The sequence below is a fragment of the Alligator mississippiensis genome, chromosome 7 (assembly GCF_030867095.1).
Source record: "Alligator mississippiensis isolate rAllMis1 chromosome 7, rAllMis1, whole genome shotgun sequence".
In the NCBI taxonomy this organism is placed as follows: Eukaryota; Metazoa; Chordata; order Crocodylia; family Alligatoridae; genus Alligator; species Alligator mississippiensis.
Window position 1 is genome coordinate 21,680,249 of NC_081830.1, and position 20,097 is coordinate 21,700,345.

General features: G+C 55.1%; 1 protein-coding gene across 6 annotated transcripts in view; it reads left to right on the forward strand.

Moving 5' to 3' along the window:
- The window catches only part of SLC39A14 (solute carrier family 39 member 14), a 30,293-nt gene continuing 10,196 nt past the window's right edge, over nucleotides 1-20,097 (forward strand). The window contains exons 1-5 of one of the 6 annotated variants that reach the window (XM_059730711.1): nucleotides 1-94; nucleotides 10,690-10,790; nucleotides 15,487-15,666; nucleotides 15,823-16,110; nucleotides 16,679-16,865. In XM_059730711.1, the coding sequence (XP_059586694.1) occupies nucleotides 15,649-15,666; nucleotides 15,823-16,110; nucleotides 16,679-16,865 (493 nt within the window). In that variant the 5' untranslated portion in view covers nucleotides 1-94; nucleotides 10,690-10,790; nucleotides 15,487-15,648. Of the gene's footprint in view, nucleotides 95-2,100; nucleotides 2,173-2,669; nucleotides 5,850-6,135; nucleotides 9,472-10,689; nucleotides 10,791-15,486; nucleotides 15,667-15,822; nucleotides 16,111-16,678; nucleotides 16,866-20,097 lie in introns of those variants that run through there. The other 5 variants (XM_059730712.1, XM_059730714.1, XM_059730713.1 and 2 more) reach the window with 5 other exon arrangements.

Genomic DNA, 20,097 nt, shown 5'->3' on the forward strand with positions numbered 1-20,097 from the left:
GGAACCTTGTTTGCTCTTTCCCAGGTAAACCGCCAGCCAGGCTTACCTGAGGGAAAGACTGAGCGGCTGCCGACCTGGATAACAGAACAAGCAGGTGAGCAAAGAATCTTTACTGCTGTTTTGCTTTTAATGGAGCCCCGCAACCCAGGGGTGCAGGGGTGGGTGGCAACAGGAGGAGAAAATGCCATTTCCTTCATGAAGGCAGCATGGCCTATGGGACAGAGCCCAGGTTTGGGACTGGCAGAGTTGGGTTCTAGTCCAGCTCTGTTAGTGACTTCTGGGGGACGGCGGGTGAGTCCCCTCACTTCCCTGAGCCTCGGACTCCCTATCTGTAATGGGGAGGGGGTGATCACACCGACCTCCTTGGCGAGCTATGGATTGAGTGCTGTAGAAGAGCTGGGTTTTGCTGTTATTGCTGTAAAGGGAACATGAAGGCCAGTGACTGAGAGTGAGGGCAGGGATGGCCTGGTTACCGAGCTAGTTTGGGAGCTGGGACAGGGAGTGGTGTTCTTGGCTGTATGCTGGCTTGTCTCACCACTTTTGGTCAGACTTGGTTTCTCTATCTGTCATTTAGGGCTGATGCTGACCTGCTGCCAGGGTTGGCTGAGACACCAAATTCACTAGGTTGCAAAACTCTCAGGAAGAAGGGGCAGTAAAGGGCAAAGGGTCACATTTACTCATGTATTATTAATGCCTTTTACATCAAAGCTCCTCACATTCCCACTTCCTGTTCCCCCATTGCCTTATCATAGAAACATAAGGTCCTAGAGAAGTGGGACTGCAGGGGTCCTGAGGGGGGAGGCACCCTATCCAAATCATCTTATCATGGGCGACTGGTGCCACCTTAGTTGGGGGGGCACAGGCCCCCCCAGCAACCAGCCAGAAACTAGGAGGGTCTGCTGTGGCCAATCACGTCAACCAGGAAGTGGCCACAGTGCTCCCACTCCACAGCCAGCACTTGCAGGGAGGACACTGGCGTTCCCGCCTGCCCCCCCCCCCCCCCCCCCCCCCCGCCCCGCGCATTGCCTAAGTGGGGAGCGTGGCCTATTGGGGGTGCACCAGCGCTCTCAGGGGGTGCACATGCACCCCCTATGTGTCGCCACTATACCCTATACAAACCCACAGTTTTTCTAAAAATTGTGTCAACTCTGCCACAACACAAACATAACACCTCAATTTGCCAGAAGTAAAGCAACTGACATCCTGCTTCTATAAAAGGCTGTTGGTACATGCTCAAGAGATGGCAGGTAGACCTAGGATCCCTGCTAGAGAGGAAGGCAACCCCCCCCCCCCCCCGCCAATCCATGCCAATCTGACCAGGGGGCAAAATTCCTTCCTGACCCCAAATAAGATGTTGGGTCTGACCTTGAGACGTTACAGCCAGCAAACTCCAGCTTTAGGTCCCAGCAGAAGCACTGGCACACTCCAGTCAAGCCGCCTCGGCCTGAGTGTCTCAAACCCTGGGACCCGGCGCTGGGCCTGGACGAGGGCTCTGGGCAGGTGGTGGAGGCGGTGCACAGGGAGGTGTGCCTGCCTACAGGGTATAAGTTATAATTGTGTTGGTCTAAAGACCGAGGCAGACAAAGTTCTTTGGGTGAATTTCATAGGTTTTATTAAGGCAATTCAAATTTTTCCAACTATTTGAATTCTTTCAACTATTTGAGTTGGTCTAATAAAAGATACCAGATTTACCCAAACCTGTGCGCACAGGCACATATCCAGGGTGTGCAGAAGCCTGCAGCCAGCGGGTGCGTGTATCTCTGGATGCAGAAGAGCATGGCAGTAGGCATGGGCAGCCATGCTGGGAAGAGAAAGCAAGAGAAAGCCCTGGCAGGCTGTGCCAGCCCAATCAGCGGGCAGGGTTAAGATGTGCCCAACTCTGGAGCCACAGCAGGATGCCTTCAGGTGCGCCCCTTCTCACCCCGCACGGTGCTGCTCGCTGCACAGGGGCTTCCCGCCCCGCCGCCACGTGGGCCGCTTGGCTCCGGGGGGCGTGTCCATGCAGATCAACCTGCAGCGCTGGCGAATGGGCGTGCCCGGGGGCGGGGCTGTCCTCTGTCCCCGGCTGGCGCATGCGCCGAGCGTGCAGCCTGCGCGGGCCCAGGGAGCGGAGCGGGGCGGGGCGGGGCGAGGCGAGCACACGGGCATCATCCGGCGGAGCAGCAGGCGCGGGTGAGCAGCGTGGGGCCGGCTCTGGCCCTTGCAGCGGGGGTGGGGGGCTGCATGCAGCAAGGGCAAAGGGCTGCATGGCTCCTGGTGGCGGGCAAGGGGGTGCAGAGGCCGGGGGTGGGCACCCAGGAGGGATGGGGAGGGATGCACAGCCCTGGGGATGGGCAGCGGGGAGGGATTTGGGGGGGTTGCGGGGTACCAGAGAGGGATGCGGGATGCAGGGAGGGATTTAGGGGCATAGAGGTCACCAGGGAGGGATGTGCAGGGGCATGGGGGTGCTCAGTTGCTGCCATGGGCATGGGTCCTGGGAAGGGAGTGTGGGCACTGCTTGGCAGCCAGGGCCTGCCCCAGCTGGGGGACACTGGGGACCAGCGGGCAGGATATTGTGTGGGGGGGGGTGGCACTGGTACCTGGCGGGGTGCAGGGACCAGGGCAGGCAGCAAGGCATGGCAAGCAAGGGCCGCTTTCTTGTGGGGCGTCTGCTGGGCATTTGGGGCCTGTAAGTTGCCGTCTGCGGGGGTCGAAGCAGGTGGCCGTGGTGGGAGCAGAGGTGCCCAGGGGCAGGGCATTGGAAGGAGCCCGGCCCTGTGGGCAAGGGGAGCAGTGAAACTGATGTGCTGCTCAGCAAAACTAACGGGCTTTTGCAGCAGGCTGCTAACCCTGATGAGGGCCAGGAGTAAACCTCCCCCATAGGGCTGGAGGCAGGATGCTGCTTTCGCAGGATTGCTGCTTTCCCCTTGTATGACTGCAGCCATGTCCTGGCAAGTCTGTACGTGCCAGACAAAAATGCTGTCTGTGCTTGGAGCCCATGTGCTAGGCAGCACCCTCAGCTCGGGGTCAGGACACCTTCGTTTTTTCTCTCCACCCGTGGCTGGGGCATCGCTTGTGCCCCCGGTGCTCCTGTTGGTCATCTGTACCGCAGGGAGAGTCAGGCTCCTTTGCTGCACAGGTTGGATGGGGGCTTAAATTGGCTGGCGAGAATCTGCATGGCCTGTTAATAGAAACACTTCCTATTGTACACAGCCCTTCTTCTAAAATTGGACCTTTCCCAGCTGCATTCGCAGCTGAACCCTGGCAGCAGCGGGCTGAGGCAGGGGTAATGGCTAATCTTTTAACACTGTGATCTGGGAGCAAGGCAAAAAACAAACAAATTGTGCAGACCCTGTGAGATCTATGCTAGTGGGCTAACCCTGGCACAGCACCACGGGGCCTTGTTGTGGGATGTTGCGGGCATGAGGCTTTGGGGTTTGGTTTTGTTTGGGTTTTTTATGATTGCTTGTTACCATGATGCCCTTGCACTGCCTGTTTTCAAAGTGCTGTGCGATCTCTAGATAAAACGCTCCAAGCGGTGCAAAGTGCTGCTGTTGTCCCTGCCAGTCCTTGCCTTCTTTGGTGGGACTGCCAGCGGGAGGGACAATTGCTGCCTGCAGAATGATTTTTGCTGTCTGGACACCTGCCTACTAGGGCCTGGACTGCAGCCCGCCAACCTGTGTCACGTAGGGCAGTCTTTCTTTTAGAAAAGAAAAGGCAGGCAGACTGGCATCAGGCAGCGAGGCCTGTTTGAGTGTCTTTTCCCAGTCGGTGGTAAAACTGCATTGCTACGAGAAGTGATGGGAGTTCTGTTGAAGTTGGTGGAGTTATTCCTGCTTGCCCCAGGTGCCAGCTTGAATGTGGTATAAGATTGTGGCCCATCCCACTGCATTTATGGCTCTGGGAGCACAAGAGGAGTGGGGAGAGTCTGAGAGATGTGCCTGCAGTGAGAGCAGGGGAATGCACAGACGCAGTGGGACTGCTGTGAGCACAGGAATCCCTTTGCATCCTTGCTCCAGAAGGCATGGGGCAAGTTGGGGAGGGGTTGAGGATGTCAATACTGAAGGGGCCGAGCAGTCTAGACGAGGTAACCGGAGGAGGAAGGAACCCAGCACGTGTCCCTTTGACCTTGTCGCAGCACCGGTGGCGACAGCTCTCCCGCTCCTCCGCAGCAGGTTTCAGAGGCGGCAGTAAGTGCCAGGTGCTGTTTTTGGAGGAGCGAGTGGGCCACATGGTTTCCCAAGGGCAGCAAAGCTGAAGCTGCTAGCGGTTTGGCAGATGGGTCACTCCTTCCTGTCAGGGGGAAGGGCAAGTCTGAGCATCCCTCAAAGCACAGTGCGTGCTTGCCTGGCTCTGGCTGCCTGCTCACAGAGGAGACCTGAGGTCGCTACCTGTCCCAGGCGCTAACACACCACTGCTTCCTCCAGCTGAGACGAGCTTCCTCGCACGTGCATTGCTTAAAACACATGCTTTGGTAGAGCCTTTTTGTAATGAAAGGGCACTATAAGCCTCAAGAGCTAGGGTTTGCTCCTGATTCACTGCCTTCTCAGCCAGGTGCCTTTCCCTCTGTCTCGCTGCTGCTGGGACAAATGACTAAGCCCCAGGTCAAGCTGCTGGGTTCATGCTGCACAGCCCAGGCTGATGTTGGGAAGTTGTGACTCATGCCTCCGTTCCCCTGGGATGCCCTCCATTTGAGTAAGCATGGTGCAATTTGAATCTAGCTTCTAAAAGCCTTTCATAATTGTTAGGGGCTGGAAGGGACCTTACAGATCATTGGATTCAGCCCTCTGCACTTGGGCAGGAAAGACCACTGGGGTCAGATGACCCCAATAAGATGAGCATCAAGACACATTTTTTCTGGGAGCCAGGACTTGCCCCTTTGCCAAGCCGGGAGAGAGGAACTGGCCTGGAGGGGCACTGAATCAGTACCAGGGCTTGGAGATGGAAGTTTTCAGGGCTCTAACTTGTTCCACTGGCCTGTGACATTGGACCCTGGGATGTTTGAGACCCCCAGCAGAGCCCAGGCTGGCAAGGAAGGAGGGCACCAAATAGCAGCTCTGTAAATAGCAACTCACAAAGACTGTATTAGGCCTTGTGGCCGTGCCTGTGCTTGATAAGGGGGTGTGTATTTAGAAACCGGGAGTCAGATGCTGTGAGCAAACTGGTGCTGAGGAGGGGCTCTTGGCCACTGCTATGAGCTGTGTGCAGGCTGTGATGGATGTGATTCTTGGGCACTGCGCAGCCTGGCCTCATTAGATGCGATTGCAGACCGGGTCAGAGGTTTCCATCCATCCATCCATCCGGCTGGCTTGGCTTGGCCACAGAGGCTAGTGAGAGAATACCTGGGACTAAATAGGTCAGAGCCAGGCTCAAGCCTGCTCTGACAGTGCCATTTCCCAGATGCTGGGGCTGAGCCAGCATGAGGGAGCCTGAGGGTGGGATCTGACCTGATTGGGACTGAGACCTCTTACCGCTTCTCTGCAGAAGAAACAACCAGTCTCGGGAACAAGAGCCTGGCAATTTGGCAACTGTGTGTGGCCGGAGGATTGTGACCTGTTATAGGGGAGGTAGGGCTGGCCTGGCCTAGCTGGGATTGCTGTGGGGTGCGTGGCTGTTTCCTAATACTGTACAGAGTGTCTGTTCCCCCACTGCATGGGGATAGCAGGGACTACGCTAGCTGTCAGCCAGCACCAGAGATTCCTCACTCCGCTGTTCAGAAGGGCGTGCTCTAGACTTGCTGTTGCCTTTGTCTATCCAAGCTATATTTCCTAGCCCCTAATTATGGACTTCTGTTGTCTGTCTTGCCCCGCAGGCCAGAGAACCCGTCTAGTCTCCATGATGAATGATGTTGCTGCCTTTCAAAAGTCAGGGTGAGCTGGGGCAGGTGGGGCTTGGTTTATCTGCGCAGAGGAAGACCAGTCTCTGAAAGGCTCTCAAGCGTCTTACTAGCACCTTTTCCACCCACAGCAGCGGGCAGAGGAGTGCTTGGCCGCTCTCTTGAACTCTGCCAGCAAGATGTTGCACACCTGGATCCGAGCTGTGCTCTTCCTGCCTGCTCTGGTCTGTGCATCCCAGGAGTGCCAGTCTCTGAGGGCACACTGCCTCCCGGCACAGGCACCGGTGATGCTGCCAGGCAACATGTCGTGTTGCCTGATGCTTTGCACCGTTCTGATCCGCGGCTTGCTGCGGGGTGCTGCCCCAGGGACCGCTGTCAGAGCGTGCGTGGCATGGTCAGGCTGGGACAGGGAGTGAATTTCTGATGAGATGAGACCTGGGAGCTCTGCAGGGGGAGAAATCCTCAGAAGCCATGCAGGGAAGTGCTCCCTGTGCCTTGGTGTGAGTGACAGAGAGAGGGGGCCCCTGAGACAGGTAGCCCTTCCCTTGTTTCCTCAGGCGCTGGTGACAGCTTGCAGCTTCCATCCTCTCTCTCTCTCTGACAGACGCACACAGACACTGTCCCCTGCCAGCATCTCTGTACGCAGGGGAGGAAGGGAAGAGAGAAGCTGAGTCCCCGTGGCCAATGCTAGCCTTGTCTTTCTGCTGTGACTGCCGGCAAAGGCATGGATAGCAGCTTTCCTTGAATTGAAGTGGATGCCTGTCTTCCAAGTCTTTCCGTGCAGCTCGCTCAGCATCTGCTGGAGGGGAGCAGGTTTTGGCCCTGCTAACTTGGGCAGCTTGAGTGCAAGGGGCTGTGTCCCATTGCCAGTCTTGCTGGCAGTCGGGGCCCCATTTCAGTGTTCCCTGCTGGCTGCTTTGGCATGTTGCGTGCAAGTTCTGGAGTGGTTATGGACTGGTCTCTTCCCTTCCCTGGTCTGCTTAGCACCCACCTTGCAGGCCTCGTGTGTCAGGCGCCTGAGATGAAAAACTGCAGGCATGTGAGAGCAGCGCTGCTAGCTGTTATTGCCTTGCATATTCATTTTCTTTCCACTCCTGCTTCTCGGGACACGGACTTGGCAGAGGGAGGCTGCAAGTGGTGCTGGCTCATAGTTTCCATGAATTCCAGCCCCCGAGGCTTCTGGGAAGGTGCCCTTGTTTTCGGTGGCGTTGGTTTTGAACGTCTCACAGGTACAAGAATGTACTTATTGTATCTCACCAAGCAGACGACTTTGGTGGTCAGAGTCCAGGCCAGCGGGAGGCTTTGAGCAAGGCGTGTGCTACAGACTAGAGCTGTTGGCTTCATTTAGCTGGGAGAGGGGATTGGGCAGGGAGGTGTCCCAGATCTGCAAATGAGACAGTGGTTTATATTTTGGCTCTGTAGCGGAGGTTTGCAAGGGGCCAGAGGAGCTCCTGCAGCACAGTACAGAGGGCTGGGGGCTGCAAGGAGCAGTGTCAGTGCACAGGGTCTACATTAACTGTTGTTATTCAGAGAGGAGTTGAAACCCAGATGTCAGTGTGGGCAGTTTAAAGAGGAAGAGCTTAGTCAGAACAAATATCTCCTCTGCTCTTCGTCATTTTTGTCCTGGCTAGTGTGAGGAGTCTTATAAATTCATTGATATGAGGGTCGGAAGGGACCTCAGCAGATCAGGGCCTGAGCCAGCCACTGATATAAGTAAGGAAGAAACTTCTCTTCCCCAGCTGCCCACGTTTAGCCTGGGCATCTGGTACTGGCCCTGTGTATCCTTCCTAAGCGATTCCTGCATTTACTGTTTTTTCAGGCTGGGAGAAAAGGGGCAGCTGCTAAGCTGGATGTTGGGAATGGGGAAGAGAGAAGGAGCGTGGAAAAGGAAATCCTTTAGTGCTGATCAAACTGGGGGGGGGTTGCTTTCCACTGTCTCAGGCTGGGTCTCATCCCCTGCACTGAGGCTCTGGAGCAGACTGGGAGCTGAGGAGAGTGTAATACAGCTACTCCAGTCCTTGCTGGTGTGGGGTGAGTAGAGGGGTGACTGGGGAGGCCCACATGCTGTGCCAAACATGCTCCTAAGTGAATTACCTTTCTCTGCGCTTGGGACCGGAGGAGTTAAGTTCCAGCCTTGCACATAAGCCCTTTGCAGAGCAGTCAAAAACTCCCTTCTCTTCAAGGCTTCCTGGTGCTTTTGGGAAAACAAAGATTTCAAAGTGGCTGTAAGCTTTTAAGACTGTGAGAATGTCGATCCCCTTTTAATGGGAAAGCAGCGGATTTGCACAAAGTTTGGCTTGGATGGGAGATGCTTGAGTCTTCTCTTCCCCACCCTGCTCTGGACAGCGTTGGGGCTGGGAGGAGGGCTCCTGGCTGCCCAAGTCCCTCAGGAGAGGCCTTGCCATTCCAAAAACATCTCTGCCCAATGAACTGAACCCTTGTGCTTTCAGACGGGTTGTCTGGACGACATCCAGAAGCATCTTGGGTCAGCTCCTACAGGAGACACCAGTCTGCAGTGCATCAGCAAGGGACTGTTTGTGCGATGGCAGGGAGCTGGAAGGCGGATTTCCCCTTCTGTCTGTGCTTCTCTGACTTCTTTGGGGTCGTGTAACCCTAGCTGCATGTCTCTCCTGCCCTTTGCCCTTCTGGCGCTGTGCTATGGCTGATTTAAAAAAAAAAAAAAAAAAGGAACACTCCAAGGTCACTGTACCCACCCTGACATCTCCCCAGTGTCCAAAATGCTTGCTGTTCTCTGTGCTATTCCTCTTCTGCGCTTCCTGTTTCCCTTTCTCCTACTCGCTGCCACTCTGGACCTTTGCTGCTTATCCCAGTTTGAGAAATGCTGGTGTGGAGAGGGGAGCACCCAGGAGCTGCACAAATCAGCATCCCAAGCAAGTATAGAGACTAAGGGTCTGACAAGGCATCAGTGCCAGAGCTAGGAGCTGAGCCTGGGTCTCTTGTGCTGCAGGCTCTCCCCACACCCTCTTCAGTGTCTTCCAGCTGCTGGAGAGAAACCCATGGAGGCCCAGAGTCCCTAACCTTGGGGCTGGTGAAAAGAGCTGTGCCTGTCACTGACTGGCTTCAGCTCTGCCCTTGAGATGCCCTGCTTGCTGTGTAGCAGAAAGGTGGGAAGAAGGACTCTGCTAGAGCAGAAGCCTGTGGCCTCAGTCATCCCAGCAGGGGCCACGACCTTCCTACAGACACTTTCTCTGGCACGCAAAGTTCCCCTGATAAGGTCCTAGCTGCACAAGTGTAGCGGTGTTGTGTATCCCAGAGACACAGTCCTGCCCTCCCACGGAGACCAGCCATATCACAAATGCCTCTGAGATTGTTGAGCTGTAGCCTTGTCCTTGAACACCAGCAGGAAGCCTGGTATGTGCTGGGCCCCGTGGCTGGCTACCTTCCTTTGTGGGCCCAGAAGAGTGATCTGGAGATGCAAGAGCCTGGGCTGGGCTGATTTCTTAGAGTGTTCCCATTCTGGTCATGTGTCTTGTTGTGCAGGGCTGTGCTGCTGGGGGTGGGTGCATAGTGTTTTTGCTGAGACTGCCTGGTAGTGAACCCAGTGAGGGAGGAACAACCAGAGAAACAGCCCCAAGGACTTTCCCACGGGCCTTGGGTCACTGTATTCTGGGGAGATCTGCTGTGCAAAGCAGGAGGTAAGATCCTGGTCCCTTCTAGCTCCACGCTCCTACTCCAGCTGCTCCCTCCAGCCTGGTCACTGTCCTGGAAGAGGACAAATACAGACCCTAGGAGGGATGCAGACCCTTTGGACCTGGGGCCTCACCCCGGCTCTAGATCTCAGGAATGAGGAGGACACTTTGCATAGGGGCTGGCAACTCAACAGCTGCCTTCTGCAGGGTTTCTTGCAACTGGATTCTTTTAGAATGCTAGATACATCTGGTCCTCTTCCTGTGGCCCTTGGTAAGGCCCACTTCTTGTGCATGCCTTACCATAGTAGGCAGCAGAGCGGGGGCTGGTGATGACGCTTGATGTTTTGCCTCATCTGTTTTATTGTTTTATTTTTATATGAAAAAAGTGTCAGGGTCAAGGATTAATGATGGGCAAATACTGTAAATGTAGGTATGGCTGTGCCCCGGGAAGAGGCACTGGGACATGCCTTAGTCTTATTAGCAGCATGGTTAAAATGTAACACAGGGAGCACAACACTAGTTCACCTCGCTCTCGGGTTCATGGGTCTCTTTTTGAGCTCCCCGGCAGCTCAGACGGGCTCTCGCACCCCAGCGCACAGCTCCCTTTCTGCCACAGAGTACACGCTAGCTGGCTGCACTCCCTGCCTGAGTGAGTTGGACTGGATGCTTGGAGCTGGGGTAAAGGGGAGCTGGTCTTTCCATGCAAGAAGCCTGCAGTGAAGGTATTGCCCAAAGCTTTGAGGTAGGCAAGCAGGTGGAAAGGCGGTGCTTTCAGGCAATGGCAGGGTCTAGGCACTAGTTATTCATTGAGGATGGAACTGGGGATAGAGTAGAAATGAGTGTTGCCGCATCCAGCCCACAAGTGCCATGCACAGCTAGCAGGGTGCCTTGTGGCTGTGGTTCTTGGCTAGTCCCTCTCTCCAGAGCCCCAACTGGGACCTGGGAGCACTAATCAGGCATTTTCTTCCCTGCATCCCCTTGGGGTCTGTGCAGAGGGAGTGGGGATGCAGCTTCCTGGCACTGTGCAGGGAGAGCAGAGTGTGCTGGCCTGCGGCTGCATTCATGCCAGCCTCAGAAGAGAAGGCAGGCTCCGTTGGGGAGTGATCTTCCCTGGGCAGTTAGACCGTGTTGCTTTGTTCCAGCAGTACAGCTGGGAGGAACGTGGTGGCCACTCCTCTACACTCCTGCCCACTTGCCCTCCAACTGCCCCTCTCTCTCCTCCAGGTCCTGGAAGCTGTGTTGGCTGTGAATGCGCCCTGAGCCCCCTGCTCCTCAGTGATTGATTGTCTCTGCACAGAACCAGTGAATCTCCAGATAGGACTCGAGTAAGTCCCCCACGTCGGGACATGGGGAAGGGGAGGTATTTGGCTCTGGTCAGTAAGGAGGTGGCTCCTCTGAGCTGGTGAGTGCCAGTGGTTTGGCTGGCATAGCTGTCTACTTGCTATGTGATTGCCAGCAGGTTTCCCCCACCCCAGTATGGGATGCAGTAGGGTTGCCCTGGTGTCTCTGAGATGAAAGAATGGAAAAGTCAAAGGCAAGTGGGAAATAGAAACACCCCCAAACTACTCCTCTGCCATTTCGGAGGTTGCTTGGGGAGGTTATACTCTAGTTGGCAGGGGTGTACGGCAGTGTAACAAGCTAGGAAGGGGTCTGTGACCTTGAGTGTTTGAGAACCAGTGTACCAGGGCACGACTCTGTGAGAGTTGCAGCATGATCCTGGCCTCACGCAGGGAGTGGGCAGCAGGACCCTGCCTGCTTTGCTGGGGTTGGTGGGCACCCCAGGGATGGTAGAGGTGGCAGCCCCCATTCCCATGATGCTTTGGGCGAGGCAGCACTGTGCAGAGGTCTGGGTACCAGAAGTCCCCAGTTCTGTGCCTGCCTGTGACGCAGTATCACTCTGTAGGTCAAGGCAGGTTTCTTTACTATGCCTCAGTTTTCCCACCCATTAACCAGTGGTGAGAAGCCCTCACCTTACCCCAGGTAGGCTGGACACTGTAAATGCACTGAGTACTCTCAATCTGAGAGATCTTGAAATGTGTCAGCCTTGCTCCTGAGATCCCCAGGCCCTCCTGAGGGGAGCTGAGTGCTAGAGAGGGGTCTCCCCTCTGCCTGCCCATCAGAGAGGACAGCTTTGGCCTTGCCTGGGCCTCCTCTCTGCCCAGCCTCTGCTACTCCCCTGCTGCTCATTCCTCGACCACTCAGCTCTTGCCTGGGTGGGCGATGATGATCTTTAACACAGTTTTCTGCCGAGAGCCTGCATCTCCAGCTCATCATCTGCTCCAAGTTGACTCTGGTGTCTGGGAGTTGATGTGATGCTGCCCCTTTGGCTCCAGCTGTTCACACACAGCAGCTGATAAGCAAGTGGAGCCTTTCCTGGCAGTGCCAGTGGCCTTGACCTTCTGGGAATTGGCTGCGTGGAAGAACAGACAGTTCCTGGCAGTGTTTGTGCACATTGGGAACCCGTGCAGGGAGCAGTCCCTGTTGGGACCCTGGGGCCCTCGCTTGGGTTTGGAAGGGAAAGGCTGACATCAGCCAACAATCTCTGCTGGACTGGCACATGCCTCTGCAGTCCCTCTCCCACCTGAGCCCTCTTGCAGAGCCTGGTTGTGGGCAGGTTGGTGGTGGAAATGAGCTGTAGAAGAAATCTGCTGCCCCCTGCTGGGCACCATTGGGTGCAGTGACGGGGTCTGTCCCCTGTTGTAGATGTGTGTGTCCTGGGCTGAGGGTGGTGCAGGGGAGCAACACGGAGCAGTTGTTGGGGGTTGGTGGGAGTTGTACCCAGCGAGCTTTTTGCCAGGCCATTAGTAGCCAGGCTGTCTCAGCCTTTCCTGGAGGCTGGGAGGATGCCCAGCCTGACCACAGCACCTGCTTTCATAGATTCATAGACGCTAGGGTCGGAAGGGACCTCAATAGATCATCAAGTCCGATCCCCTGCATTGGCAGGAAAGAGTGCTGGGTTCAGATGACCCCAGCTAGATGCGTATCTAACCTCCTCTTGAAGACCCCCAGGGTAGGGGAGAGCACCACCTCCCTTGGGAGCCCATTCCAGACCTTGGCCACTCGAACTGTGAAGAAGTTCTTCCTAATGTCCAGTCTAAATCTGCTCTCTGCTAGCTTGTGGCCATTATTTCTTGTAACCCCCGGGGGTGCCCTGGTGAATAAAACCTCACCAATTCCCTTCTGTGCCCCCGTGATGAACTTATAGGCAGCCACAAGGTCGCCTCTCAACCTTCTCTTGCGGAGGCTGAAGAGGTCCAGGTGCCCCAGTCTCTCCTCATAGGGCTTGGCCTGCAAGCCCTTAACCATACGAGTGGCCCTTCTCTGGACCCTCTCCAGGTTATCCACATCCCTCTTGAAGTGCGGTGCCCAGAATTGCACGCAGTACTCCAACTGTGGAGCGCCCGATAGACCAGCGCCCGATAGAGGGGAAGTATTGCTTCTTTGGATCTATTCGTCATGCATCTGCTGATGCACGATAAAGTGCCATTGGCTTTTCTGATGGCTTCGTCACACTGCCATCTCACGTTTATCTTGGAGTCCACTAGGACTCCAAGATCCCTTTCCGCTTCCGTTCCACATTTTTCCTCCCTAGGTGCTGCACTTCGCATTTCTCCTTGTTGAATTGCATTCTGTTGTTTTCCGCCCATATGTCCAACTTGTCCAGGTCTGCTTGTAGTTGTTCCCTGCCCTCCAGCATGTCCACTTCTCCCCACAGTTTTGTGTCATCTGCACACTTGGACAGAGTACACTTCACTCCCTCGTCCAAGTTGCTGATGAAGACATTGAAGAGTATTGGTCCCAGGACCGAGCCCTGCGGGACCCCACTGCCCACACCCTTCCAGGTCGATACCGACCCATCCACTACGACTCTCTGGGTGCAACCCTCTAGCCAATTCGCCACCCACCGGACTGTGTAGTCATCCAAGTCACAGCCTCTTAACTTGTTTACCAGTATGGCGTGGGATACCGTATTGAAGGCCTTCCTGAAGTCTAAGTATACGACATCCACCCCTCCTTCTGCATCCAGGCATTTTGTAACCTGGTCATAAAAAGAGACTAGATTAGTCAGGCATGATCTACCTGCTACAAACCCGTGCTGGTTTCCCCTCAGCATAATTTTTCCTGCCGGGCTCTCGCAAATGTGAGCCTTGATAATTTTTTCGAAGACTTTGCCTAGAATAGAGGTGAGACTGACTGGCTTATAGTTGCCTGGGTCCTCCTTCCTCCCCTTCTTGAAAATGGGGACCACATTGGCCCTTTTCCAGTCCTCCGGGACCTGGCCCGTGCGCCACAAGTTCAAATATTACTGCCAGTGGCTGTGCAATGACGTCAGCCAATGCCTTCAGTACCCTCAGATGGAGCTCATCCGGGCCTGCCGACTTAAAGGCATCCAGTTCCTCCAAGTGACTCTGCACCATCTCAGGGTCTACGCATGGCAGTCTGGTGCCTTACTGCTGCCTCTCTACAATCCCAGTGAGAGCCTTGTCTTGCCCCTCACTTAGGAACACTGAGGCAAAGAACTCGTTGGGGAGTTCAGCCTTGTCCCCCTGTCCGTCACCAATTGCTCCTGCCCATTTAGCAGGGGTCCTATTCCACCCTGGGCCTTCCTTTTACTCCCTATATATCTAAAAACCAATTTTTTGTTATCCTTTACTTGGGATGCCATCCTCAGCTCCATGGTAGCTTTGGCCCGTCTAACTGCCTCCCTACAAATGCGAGCAGAGGAGGTATACTCCTCTTTGGTAATCTCTCCCCATTTCCACTTATTATATGCTCCCCTTTTAGTCCACAGGCTGCCCTGGATTTCTCTGGTCAGCCAAGGAAGCCTCCTGGCCCCTTTCCCTCTTTTTCCTAGCATCGGGATCGTCTCCCTCTGTGCCCGAAGGATCATTTCCTTAAGGCACAGCCACCCTTCCTGGGCTCCCATCTCTTCAAAACTCTTACTCTGCAGTGCGTCCTTGACTAATCGCCTGAGTTCATTGAAATCAGCTTTCCTAAAGTCTAGCACTTTCACCCTACTAGTTACCTTACCCACTCAATGTCTTATGGTGAATTCTATTATTAGGTGATTACTGTCCCCCAGGTGACTACCAATCTGTAGGTCCCCTACCATATCATCCCCCGTTGCCAATACCAGGTCCAGTAAGGCATTCCCCCTAGTGGGACCGTGTACCTCCTGCATCAGGTGGAGGTCCTGTACGCAGGATAGGAATGTGCGTGAATGGTGGGACTTTGCTGTCTGTCTCCCAGCAGATGTCTGGGTAGTTTAGGTCCCCCATGACTACCGCTCCTTAGTTTTTATGGTCTCTGAGAGCTGCCTCAGGAGCCCCGAATCTAGTTCTTCCCCTTGGTGTGGGGGTCTGTAGCAGACCCCTACCACCAAATCCCTTTCTCCTTGCCCCCCCATGTAACCTAACCCACAATCCTTCTACTTTCTCCTCCTTCGATTCCGTCTTGATGAGGGTCAAAGTATATTGCTCATTGACATAGAGCGCAACCCCTCCCCCTTTCTTCCCCACCCTGTCCTTTCTGTACAACCTATAACCCTCAATATGTACCGCCCAGTCGTGGGAAGAATCCCACCAGATTTCAGATAGCCCTACTAAGTCGTAGGTGTTTTCTGCAAGCAGGAGTGCTAGTTCATTCTGCTTGTTCCCCATGCTCCTAGCATTAGTATATAGGCACTTGAGCCCTGTGACTGGTGCCTTTTTTGCCCCCAGCTCCGATTCCCAAAGGGCCCCTTATTGCTTACCTGCTTACTGCTTACCTGTGCTGTATTGCTGGCCGCCTCATGGATTGCAGGTTCCTGATGTTCTCCTTCTTCAGGCTGGGCTGTCCTTGTGGGTGCCACATGGTTTGGTGGTCCATGGCTTCCCCTGCCCTCATCTTCCCCTCCCCCCGATGAGCCTAGTTTAAAGCCCGCCGGAGGAGATCCGCCAACCTAGAAGAGAATACACGCTTACTTTTGGGGGACAGGTGAAGCCCATCCCAAATGAGCATGTCCCTCGTCGTGATGTGCAGGTCGTTGTCCAGGAAGCTGAAGCCTGCCTTGAGACACCATTGCCGAAGCCGCCAGTTGGTCTCTCTAATGCAGTTCTTGTGCCGTCTTCCACGTCCGCTCACTGGTAGGACAGAAGAGAATACCACCTGTGCACCAGTCTCCTTCAGCACGCCGCCCAGAGCATGGTAGTCCGTCATCAGGTGATCGGGGCTTCTGGCCGCATCATTAGTACCCACATGGACTAGGACCATGGGGTAGTAATTGGTGGGCTTAATCCTGGCCTGGATTATTCCCATCGCATCCCAAATCTTTGCTCCAGGCAGGCAGTAGACCTCTTGTGTTGCTTTCTATTGCAGCACCTCCTGGCCACCATGATCCTGACCACGAGCTTTCGAAGCTGCCTTGTGCTGCAGGGTTTCTCCTTCCTGGGCGTCTTCTGCCAGGCATGGGCTGACATGAGTGCCACGCCGCAGCCCCCCGGCGCCATCACGTCAGCATCCTTCCTGCGGGACCTTATGCAGCGGTATGGGGAGGATGATGCCCTGACCCTGCGGCAGCTCAAAGCCCTGCTGAACCGCCTTGATGTGGGAGTTGGCCATGAAAACGTGTCCCGGTCAGAAGCGCAGCACAGGAACCTCTCCCGGGTAAGGCATGGCCCTGTCTGCGGTGTGGACTCAGCAGTGCCCCTGTCCTAGGGGCTGTGTGGGGGAGCCATTGTCCACAGAGCCCATGGAGCCACCGTGTCTCAGCCTCTGGATAAGTTAGTGCTCTTCTGGGATATGCCCTGCCTGGCACCTGTGCTTGCATTGCCCATGCAGAGAGCCTAGAGAGCATCAGCATGCCTCCTCACAGCCCCGGCCATGTAGAGCTGGGCTCCTGTCCTTGCTGTGGTGCCACTCTCAATAAGCTAGCACTGGAAGGGGCCATGCTCCTTGATTTTGTGGGGTGGGGGCTGAGCATTAGTGCCCCAGCAAGCAGGGCTGCAGCAGTAGGATGAAGGTATGACATAGAATGGGGCAGGCCAGAGCTCCAGGAGCCCCAGGGCCTGCTGCAAGGTGTCGAATGGGGAAAGTGTTGGGAGAACGGAGAGGGCAGGGCTTAGAGGGGAGATGATGTGAGTGAGGCAGCCCATGGAGCTTCCCACATGGCCGAAGCCTGCTGATAGAGCTCCGCTTGGGGATTCTCAAGGTCTCTTTCTCTTCCCTCACCCAGTGCTTCAGCTCCTCAGAGCTCTTTGCCACACACAACCTGAGTGAAGGGTCCCGCATTGGCCAGAGTGAGTTGAAGGAGTTCTGCCCAACCATCCTGCAGCAGCTGGAGTCGCGGGCTTGCACCTCTGAGAACCTGGAGAATGAAGAGAACGAGCAGACTGAGGAGGGGCGTCCTAGCTCTGCAGAAGGTGAGCCGGAGGGGCACAAGGGGTGCTGGGGCCTGCATTAGCTTGGAAATTGGTTGCCTCTTTGGAGTGCAGGGCACCAGCACACCTCCTGGCCCTTGCTTTGGTGTCCCTGTTCCTTGGTGTCCTCCTTGCCCGTGACTCCTGCTTCAGGACTGGCCCTTGTGTGCATGCAGGATGTTGGGAGCTGGGACTGTTACCGTGGGGAGTGGTGGAGGTCATGTTCTTATATTTCTCCATAGCTTCTTCCAGCAGGATGCTGTCTGAGATGAACAGGGGACCAGACTAAGAGTTGTGGCTGACAAGCAGTCAATGCACAGACTCTGCCTCATATTAGGAGGGCCTGTGGGTCCAAGCCTGCAGCCCCAAGCATTTGAGTTAAAGGGGTGAACCAGGCTTCTTAGCTACGCCAGCATAGGACTTCAGCCCCCTGGGACCTGGACTCTTGGGTGTTGTTCCAAGCCCTGCCTTGCTATGTAGCCTTGACAAGTCCTGGCATTTTCCCTGGGCTCAGTTTCCCCATGTGTGATCCATGTGATAACCTCCTCATGTCCTGGGTGGTAGGTAGGACTTTTGCTGAGGTAAGCACAGGGATAAAAGAGCCTCTTAATGATGGCTGATGTGTGGCTGGTGGGAAGCAAAGGGACACTAGCCATGAAGGAGCATTCAAGAAGTTGTGGTGGCTCGGTTTGCCTTCTGGTGTCTCTGAATCCAGGCTTCTCCAAAGTTTTCTTGCTGGAGGAGCTGGAGCAAATGGGAGCTCTTTAAGCAAATGGCAAGGAAAGTGCAACTTTCCAGGGTGCCATCTCAGCCACTTTGAGTGTTTATAGTTTTCCCTGGTGTGATTAGGTTGCAGATTGCAGAAAAATGCTGAGGCATTGCTGTTCCAAGCCTGCTGTGTCTGCATACCACCACCCACCATGGTTACAGCACCTCAGGAAGGGGAAAGCAGAGCAACCAGGCCATGGGCAGTGCAGTGTCAAATTTGCTGCTGGCCTGGCAGAGAGTCTGGTTCTGTTTTCCACAGTAGCACTCTTTGGCTCCATGCTTCTAGCAGGGCCAATGTCATCTGCTGGGGGGGGGAAGCTGATGGGCACTGGCCCACAGGCTGTGTTAGTTCAGCCTGACATCTGTCGTCTCACAGTGAGGACTGAGGCTGCATGCAGCTGATGACAGCAGAGCCATGGGCCTTTCCCAGAGAGCGTGCCACAGGCTGTTCATCTGATTTGCACTTCTGCCCCTTGCCGCTTCTGGGTGGTAGACAGCTACCTTGAACCAGCCCACAGCAGCACTGCCTGGCAGCCTGGGACAAAGATAGAGGAGCAGGATAGTGTGCGTCACAGGGCAGTTACGGGGGATGCAGGGAGGCGTATCCAGCTGTGCTCAGATGAGACTTCCTGGGAAGCACAGGCCAGGAGTGGTTGGGTTTGTCGCAAGCTGCAGACTGTTGGAGTGACTTGAAACAGAAGCCAGCCCTTGCCTGTGGTCCAGGTAGCGCTCTCCCAAAGTGCTAGCGATCCGACCTTTGGCTTCTCTGAACATCAGTGCACTCTGTGAAAACCCTGAGGCCTTAATCCCAGATTGTTTTGGGACTGTCTTACGCCTCCTGCTGCCCATGGGTTTCCCACTGTGCTGAAACGTTCCTGGCTCAGTCCCACTTTTTCCAGCCTGTTTAATAGAATTAATTGCACAAGTAATTCAGAGACACGAACACCCATTAAATGGCCTGATTTCTTCCCCTGCCCTTCTGCCACAGACTTGTTTGTACAGCGATTAAAGCTTTCCAAGCAAGATGGGAGCAACCGTCTGTGACCGCTGGGCAGTGCCGCGGCCGTGCCAGCTTCTTGGCATGCCCTTCGCATTGGCAGTTCAGTATCTGGAGCTGCTGACTCTGGCCCTTCTCCCTGCAGTGCCCCAATAATCTGGCCCTCATTTCTTCTCCTTCTGCAGCGTGGGGCTTTGGTTTTCTCAGTGTGTCAGTGATAAACCTGGCCTCTCTCCTCGGCGTCTTCATTGTGCCTTGCACCAAGAAGGCCTTTTTCCGTTGGATCCTCACTTACTTCATCGCGCTGTCCATTGGGACACTGTTCTCAAACGCGCTCTTCCAGCTCATCCCAGAGGTGCAGTAGAACACCCCTTGCCTCCTGCCTGTCTCTGTCTCTCCCACTGGGGCTGGCTGCCCAGCCTCTGTCCAGCAGATTTCTTGGTGATTGAGGCCCAGGGAAACTCCTTTTCCACACAGGTTTCTTGTCCAGTGGCTCTAAAGGATTTTTTCTTAGACCTCCTAGCACCAGGAAACATCCCCAAGGGCTGGTCAGAGATCATGTTTGGTGTCCAGGAGCATGGTGCTCCCTTGCTGGCTCTTGCCTGCTTCTGCAGCCTCTCTGAGAAGAGCGATGCCCCCTTTAAGTATGCTGCACCTGGTGCAGGTGAAAGGTCCCATGGGCGCATCCCTCCCCTTGACCCACGTACTGTACCTGGTAGCTGATCCCACTTTTAGTGAATATTTCCCCTTCCACCCTCCAGTCAGGCAGCTGGCAGAAGTCTGGGTGGCTGTGGCCATGGGTAGACAGCTCTACTTGCCTAGCAGATCCGATGGCAAAGGAATCTCACTCTTCTCCCCACCAGCCTTTGAGTATAATATCCCCTAGCCACTAGTGTGAGGGGCTCCAGAGCCTACCTTTGCAGTCTGAGGTGCAACCCATGCTCAGAGCAAGCATGGGTAAGTACAGCACTCAGCCTGTGGGAGCCTGCAGAGCAGAAGGGCATGTTTTCAGCCTCTCCTATGCATCCACACTGGGTTCATGTGCATCTGCAACCTCTGAGCCTCCTGATGCCAAGGCAGCACTGAGTACTACAGGCAGGGCATTGCAGCCTGCAGGACAGAGGCAGAAGGGAACAGAGCTTAAAACTGTACCCGGTGAACTAGAGACACCCCCCCCCCCCCCCCTTGGCTCTCCTGCCTTCTGTGGGGGTTTTTTTGCTGACTTCAGTCCCCGAAAGTGTTTCTGTCCAGGGAGGTTTCCTGGTGCTCTGATGGTCGGTCAGCTACATCATGAATTAATTGTGGTTAATTGCACAGTTCTGGAGTTGAATAAATATCTCCATGCCCTTTAAGGTCAGGGGTTGAAAGCGCATGCTGTCTGGGCACACAAGACACCAGCTGAGAAACTTGAACCAGTCAGATCCTTGCCTGACGAGTGTGGATCAAAATAAACCCTCAGCTTTTGGTGGA